The sequence below is a fragment of the Sinocyclocheilus rhinocerous genome, unplaced genomic scaffold (genome assembly GCF_001515625.1).
Source record: "Sinocyclocheilus rhinocerous isolate Xijiao unplaced genomic scaffold, SAMN03320098_v1.1 scaffold493, whole genome shotgun sequence".
Lineage (NCBI taxonomy): Eukaryota > Metazoa > Chordata > Actinopteri > Cypriniformes > Cyprinidae > Sinocyclocheilus > Sinocyclocheilus rhinocerous.
Genome location: NW_015626376.1, coordinates 272,866 through 281,005, shown reverse-complemented (window position 1 = coordinate 281,005; position 8,140 = coordinate 272,866). Strand labels below are relative to the sequence as shown.

At 34.8% G+C, this 8,140-nt stretch overlaps 1 protein-coding gene across 2 annotated transcripts in view; it reads right to left on the bottom strand.

Moving 5' to 3' along the window:
- LOC107712450 (zinc finger protein 366-like) overlaps nucleotides 1-8,140 on the bottom strand; it is a 19,612-nt gene that overhangs the window by 1,516 nt on the left and 9,956 nt on the right. For both annotated transcript variants that reach the window (XM_016517718.1, XM_016517710.1), the window contains exons 3-4: nucleotides 6,367-6,762; nucleotides 176-350 (exon numbers count right to left, since the gene is read on the bottom strand). In XM_016517718.1, coding sequence (XP_016373204.1) covers nucleotides 176-350; nucleotides 6,367-6,762 — 571 coding nt within the window. The remainder of the gene's footprint in view (nucleotides 1-175; nucleotides 351-6,366; nucleotides 6,763-8,140) is intronic.

Sequence of the window (8,140 nt, the reverse complement as noted above, 5' to 3'; positions counted from 1 at the left end):
GATTTTTTTGCACCCTCAGATTCCAGATTTTCAAATAGTGTCCTATCCTAACAAACCATACATCAATGCAAAGCTTATTTATTCAGCTTTCAGATGATGCATAAATCTCAAATTCACAAAATTGACCCTTATGACTGGTTTTGTGCTCCAGGGTCACATATATAAGGCTTCTCACCGCGAGCGTCCAGGCCTTGGTCCATGATGCCGTGTTTGACCTTCATGTGGCGGGTCAGGTTTCCCTTCAGCGTGAACTTGCTGGCGCAGTAAAGGCATTTGAAGGGTTTGCTGTCAGAATGCAAGTGCATGTGGCCCATCAGATTATGCATTCTGTTAAACTCCTTTCCACACAGCTGTGAAGAGAGTAACTATTCAGAAATCTTTGACCTGGTCAAGCACTATCAAAGCTATATCAGACTCACAAATGAACAGAAGCTTGGGTAACACTTTATTTTAAGGTGTCCATGTTACACGTTACATGTACTTACAATATATTATATATAATATTATAATAACAATAAATAATGCATAATTACATGTAAGTAACCCTAAGGCAAATCCTAACCATATAGTAAGTACATGTAGTTAATTAATATTACTCAGTACTTAAATGTATAATTACACTGTAACAAGGACACCTTAAAATAAAGTGTAACCGAAGCGTGTCATAAAATAAAACAATAAAAAAAGGTAATTGCAACTTTGTCACAATTCTGACTTTTTTCTCACATTTCTAAGAAACAAAGTCAGAATAGTGAAATATAAACTCAAAACTGCAAAAAAAAAAAAAAAAGTCAAAATTGCCTAAGATAAAAAGTCGCAATTATAGTTATTTTTTTATTCTGCGACAGAAACAAAAAATCCGAAACTGAATTTTGGGATGTAAACTTAGATTTCTGAGACCAAACAAAAATAAAGTTAAAATAGAAATAAAGTTTATATCATATGTGACCCTGGAGCACAAAACGTCTTAAGTGTCAATTTTTTAAAATTGAGATTTATGCATCAGCTGAAAGCTGAATAAATAATCTTTCCATTGATGTATGGTTTGTTAGGATAGCACAATATTTGAAAATCTGGAATCTGAGGGTGCAAAAAAATCTAAATATTGAGAAAATCATCTTTAAAGTTGTTCAAATGAAGTTCTTAGCAATGCATATTACTAATCAAACATTAAGTTTTGATATATTTACGGTAGGAAATTGACTAAATATCTTCATGGAACATGATCTTTACTTAATATCCTAATGATTTTTGGCATAAAAGTAAAATCTATAATTTTGACCCATACAATGTATTGTTGGCTATTGCTACAAATATACCCCAGCGACTTAACACTGCTTTTGTGCTGCAGGGTCACATATCATATCATATTTCTACGTAGCAAAATCAGACTAATGGAGTGATTTGTTGTGATTGTATGAAAGCCTACAAAAACCTTTACCAAAGTGACTGAAGTGCAAGCCCCTCGTGGCATATATTTGAAAGCATTTGAAAGTGAGACTGAATCATGACAGTCGTGAGTTTCTCTCAGGAGAAAGGAGTCCTTCCTCTGCGCTCTTTTTTATTTATTAGGGTGGTTCTTTCCTTTCCTTCAGGAGGATAGAGGGACTGTAAACTGTCCAAACGGACCGTGAGAAAACAGGAAGGGCTCCTGAGCACAAGAGAAAGCGAGATGAAATCTATTTGTGGGGCCTGTTCTCGGGGGACGAGAGAGCCATTGTTACACAGTCAGTTTGTGCAGCGATATCCTTCCTATAGACGAGGAGACACTCAACGGCCAAAAACGTATCTGGTCATCGTTCGGACCGGCCCAAGGTCACACGCATTCCAAAACAACCAAGGGTTAGACGTATTTGCATGCTTATTACGCTTTACGTTCAGAATCAGAATTAGCTTTATTCGCCAAGTGTGTGCAAACACACAAGGAATTAGTTGTGGTTTTTTAGGAGCTCTTGGTACATGCTACGTTCAGAATCAGAATTAGCTTTATTCGCCAAGTGTGTGCAAATACACAAGGAATTAGTTGTGGTTTTTTAGGAGCTCTTGGTACATGCATACCAAATTCCTTCTAAGACAAGTCAAGTCACTCGGCGGCCATCTTTGAAACGCCTCTCGGGCATGCAAGTGCAACTCCTATCTCTTTGAATGGGGAAACATCAAATTCTCCAAAACTGTTCGCTAAGCTTACGATTAAATTTCATATTTGAAATCACCAAAGAAATCTGACAACAGCTGTGTCATAAATGTTGTTACTTTTGCTCAAATAGCGTTATAAAAAGCTTATTTTTCAGGCTAGATCAGCATGCTTAAGCGCACTGTTTCTATAGCCACCGGGCAGCTGCAGTGACGCTCTGACTTTACCGATTAGCGATTGGCTCTTTCAATCAGAAGGCGGGGCTTCCTGCGATTGAGCGGCCATACAGAGCGTTGCATTTTTCCCCATTCAAAACTATGCGAGTGACACGTCTTGGGTATTCTATAGTCTTTGATAATACATAATTCATAACTCTTGGTACATACATAATGCATAATTCAATGAAGAACTAAATGCACATCCCTCCCTCCACTTTGACCCATCCATTCATAGAATTAGCTTTGCATTATAATACCCAACTTTGGTTCTAGTTATTCAATTAACAGGGTTTCTGCAGGTCAAAACTTAATTCACATTTTTACTAATTAAGGCCTTAAATCAGAGCAGAATGTCTTACATTTTAAAGTCATGGCATTAAATGTTGCATGCAATGCAAAGAAAAAAATCTCAGTATGTTAGTCTTGTTTTCTAGTACAAATATCTAAACATCCTTAAATCAAGATGCATTTACTGGAGATGCAAAATGAAGATATGAAGTCTTGTTGGAGTTAGTTTATGCTCAAAACAAGAACAAATATCTGTCAATGAAATTTCCCTTTGAATTAAGTAGATTTTTCTGACTCCATTGGCAGATATTTCTTCTTGTTTTATCAAAAACTCACTTCATTTTGATCAGTTTCTCAGAAAACAAGACTTATTCTTATCTTAAGTCATTTTGCTTCTCCAGTAAATGGGTCTTGATTTAAGAATCTTTGGACATTTTCAATGTAAAGCAGGACAAAAATAATTAAATTGTTTTTTCAAATATCCAAACATCCTTAAATCAAGCTGGAGATGCAAAATGAAGATGTGAGAAATTGAATAAATGAAGTGAGTTTATGATTAAAACAAACAGATATCCGCCACAGAGGATTGAAAACGTGTTTTCTGACTCCACTGACAGATGTTTATTCTTGATTTAAGCATAAACTCGCAGCATTTTTATCAGTTTATCAAAACGTATTTTGTTTCTCAAGTAAAGTAAGTCTTGATTTAAGGATCTTTAGACATTTGCACTGGAAAACAAGACAAAACTACTGGGGAAGAACAGCACTTCTTTGCAGCGTGTTCAGTTGTTACGGATTTATTATTGTATATTTTTTGGAAAATTATTTAAAAAGTAATGGAGATCTGTTGGAAGTCGTACTGTATTTTCAAAATTTGAAGCATTTGAGGAAATTATATTGACATATATGCACAAAACCAGTCATAATTTTCAATTTTTTGAAATTGAGATTTATGCATCATCTGAAAGCCATCTTTCCATTGATGTATGGTTTGTTAGGAGATACAACTATTTGAAAATCTGGAATCTGAGTGTGCAAAAAAATCTAAATATTGAGAAAATCATCTTTAAAGTTGTCCAAATGAAGTTCTTAGCAATGCATATTACTGTGTATTGATATATTTACAGTAGGAAATTTACTAAATATCTTCATGGAACATGATCTTATACTTAAAGCTGCAGTCCGTAACTTTTTCTGGTTAAAAATGATCCGAAATCAATATTTGAGCAAGTACATAACCAGCCAGTGTTCGAAACTATCGCCTTACTTTAGCCCGATTCACAACGGTCAGCTTATAATAATGTTTATAATGCTTATACATTTAATCAGTTCATGCATTCCCTGGGAATCGAACCCATGACCTTGGTGTTGCGAGCGGCATGATTAAAGTGTTTGAGCTACAGGAATACTGGACGAAGCTCTTGTAGCACAGCTGGCACTGATACGCTCGGATGTTGGTGTGAATCAGAACGTGCCGCTTCATGTTAGCCAGCAGCGTGAACTCACGGCCACAGATGCGACACTTGTGCTCCTTCACTCCCTAAAAAGATGTGCATGAACAGTCCATGAGGAACCCCACGAGATTGCATTTAGCAGACGCTTTTATCCAACGTGACTTAGATTGCATTTAAAGTTCCGTGGTTTACAGTGAATTTATAACAGCTAAGGGGCGTTGTTAGACCCCCTAAATCCCCCTCAGCTGTTATAAATTCACTGTAAACCACGGCTTCACGAGGCTTATCGCTTTTATAAAACGTATATTCCATATACGTAGTAAGGTTTCACAAAATAAAACAGAGCAAATAAAGTGTAATGATATTAATAAAAACAGTATTCTTCCACCAAACAATGTAGCTCCTCAGAATCAGGTGTGGTTGTAACAAAGTGGTTGCCGAGCAACACACAAATGTAAACAAAGGTGTATGTTACTTTGTAGAGTCAATTACAACAGTTTTGAACGTGGCTCAGCCAATCAGAATCAAGCACCGGAACTCTCCGCTTTATAACTAGGTTTATATACTGTAAATGTGTGCTTCTCAATTGGTTTTGCTTCCATATTTTATCAAGTAATGACATATTCTTATCTTACAAGATGTAAAAAAAATATTCTTTATATCAAACCATGAAATTGGCTTATTTATTGGTCTCTTGAATTTGGATGGTTTTTATGTGCTTGATGGCCAATAATTCATATTCACAAATCATTTTTATCCTCATATTTAATGCTTCCTGGGTTGTGTTTTCTTGTATATTGGATGAGGGCATCACAACCTGTTTATGTATCATCGGTCTATTTTGACTAGACATCTACTGTACCATGTGACTTTGAATTCGACTTAGATTGATGCCTGACCTTTGACATTAGCAACAGGAGAAATGGGAAGTGTTTTCTTCCTTTTCAAAGTAAGTCTCCATTTACTAATTTATGGTTAGTTGCATTGATGTGTTTTCACTGCTGTTTATGTGTTGAAAACCTCTGATGTAAACTCTTCACATCCTCAGTATTTTTTGTCTTGTTTTCCAGTCCAAATATCTAAACATTCATAAATCAAGATACATTTACATTTACGCATTTAGCAGATGCTTTTATCCAAAGTGACTTACAAAAGACGAGCAAAAGCCATTCATCAACAGTCGTAATATACAATGCCAAGTTTATTAGACTTTATTAGTTTTTTTACTTGAGAAGCAACATGGAATAAGAAATCTTGTTTTCTAAAAAACTGATCAAAATGAATTGAGTTTATGATTAAAACAAGAATAAATATCAGATTTTTGAAAACACAATATTTTAAGTAATTTGCCTTTTCAAATAAATGCATGTTGATTTAAGAATGTTTAGATATTTGTACTGGAAAATGAGACACAAATACTTATGGACATTTATTTTTGCAGTGTACACTCTAAAAAATGCTGCGTTAAATATAACCCAGCGCTGGGTTATAATTTTGTTGCGCTTTTGCCATTTTTATTAGTTTTTGTTCTTTTTGAATATTAAAGACTGAAGTTGTGTTTTGTACAGTAAAAATCTTCAGAAAATATGTTTTTTTGTGTAGTTTTTATTTTTTATGTTTTCCATTCTCATTTTAATTTTAGTTAACGTTTTAGTAATTTTGTTGCGCTTTTGCCATTTTTTATTAGTTTTTGTTCTTTTTGAATATTAAAGACTAAAGTTGTATTTTCTACAGTAATAATCTTCAAAAAATATTGTTTAGCGTAGTTTTTATTTTTACATTTTCCATTCTCGTATTAATTTAAGTTAATTTAAGTTTTAGTAATTTTGTTGTGTTTTTGCCATTTTTATTAGTTTTTTTTCTTTTTACATACATAAAAAACTAAAGTTGTATTTTCTACAGTAATAATCTTCAAAAAATATTGTTTAGCATAGTTTTTATTTTTACATTTTCCATTCCCGTATTAATTTAAGTCAATTTAAGTTTTAGTAATTTTGTTGTGTTTTTACCGTTTTTATTAGTTTTTTTCTTTTTACATATATAAAAAACTAAAGTTGCATTTTCTACAGTAATAATCTTCAAAAAATATTGTTTAGCGTAGTTCTTATTTTTACATTTTCCATTCTCGTATTAATTTAAGTTAATTTAAGTTTTAGTAATTTTGTTGTGTTTTTGCCGTTTTTATTACTTTTTGTTCTTTTTACATATTAAAGACTGAAATTTAATTTTGCATTTTTCCACAGCATACGTCACAGTCCCGCCGTCCTCTCACCTTGTGCGTGAGCGCGTGCTGCTTGAGATGGTGCGACTGGACGAACTCCATCCCGCACTCGCTGCAGATGAACGGCCTGATGTCCTTGTGCTTCATCATGTGGTTCTGCAGCTGGCTGGGATACTGGAAGCTCTTGCCGCATTCGCCGCAGTCATACTGCATGGGGCCGCGGTGCGCCGTCAGGTGGCGCTTGAGCTGCGCCAGCGTGGGGAAGTCGAGTCCGCACTCCACGCACACGTTCTCCTGGCCTCTCTCGTGCTTGAGCTCATGTGCGCGGAGCTCGCTGGGATACGCGAAGCCCCGGCCGCAGACGCCGCAGCTGTAGGGCTTGACGTCGCTGTGCTGCATCATGTGTCTCTTCAGGTGGCTGGTCTGCGTGAAGGCTTTGTGGCACACCTGTAGGCAGGGTTGGGCAAATATACATCAAAATGTATTTTAAAATAAAATACCAAATACCTTATTAACTCTTTCCCCGCCAGCGTTTTTGAAAAAAGTTTTTTTTTTGCTGATTTTCGCTAAAATTTCAAGGCCCCCAGAATATATTGTTGTATGAATATCTGAACATGCAATAGGCTACATCAAAATAAAGATCACATTATGTTGCCATATTCAAATAAAGATTTTAAAATAAAAATGTTGCCACATTCAAATATTTTAAAATGCAGATAAGTGCCACTAATTAAGTACATGTTCAGCTAATTGTCAGCCTGTGTGCTTCTCATAATTAGTGGATATGCATCTAAACAGCCTTTTAATTAACAGAGCAGAATAATCATGGCTGATAGTAAGACATGCAAACGTAAAAGAAAACCAAACAGCTGTTACTTCTTGCCCAGCTGGTTAATGAAAACAAGGATATAATTTAGAGTCGGGATAACCTCCAAAACCAAAGCTGATACCTTTATTAAAGCTCATTATCAAATGTTTCTAAAATGTTAGATTGCCGGAAACAGCTATTTTAGGAGAGTTTGTGGTTTAGGACTCTCTTCACTGAAAAAAAAAGCAACATTTTGAGCAAAAAGCTGAGAAAATTGCATTTTTATCAAATACTACATCTGGATCATATTCAGTAATATTATCAAAGCAAAGATGCAGCAGATGGCTTCCATCAGTACTCCCAAAGCTTGCACAGGCCTTTAACACTTTCTGGATTGACATTTCACTCGCTAACATTCGGCAGTTTTCATTTATATGCGGTTAGTGTTGATGAATGCATTACTTTTCATATGCATATGCACAAGGGCATAGTTTTGGTGTGAACTGTTTTAGAGTCCCGCGTCATGCTCACTCATAAGGTTTATTTATTTGTTTGTTTGCTTATAAATATATTACAAATACAATAAAGTATACTTTTTTTTCACTAGGGATAAGCCTATGAATCATTACCAGGCAAATATTTAACTTTTTTAAATTAATCAATATAGCATTTGTTATGAAGAAACAACCGCCTGCACATTTAGAAGCAATAGCTACAAAATCTATTCTCTTAATAGATTATCTCATATAAATTCTACAAGTTAGACAATGTTACACAATAAATAAGCCTACAATAAAACGTGATAAAGTCATGAGTAGTTTAAAAAGATTTTAATATAAGTTAGTGCTGGTTCAAGACTGTTTTCTCCTCTTTTCATTAGTCTTTTTAGTTTATTTGCCTTTTTTAGATACTGTTCGACTTTCTCCATAGCATTTTAAAGTGGCTGTTTCTCAAAATAATTCAAATAGATCACATATTTGACCATCAGCTTCGCGATAGGAATGGCTCGCGCAAATC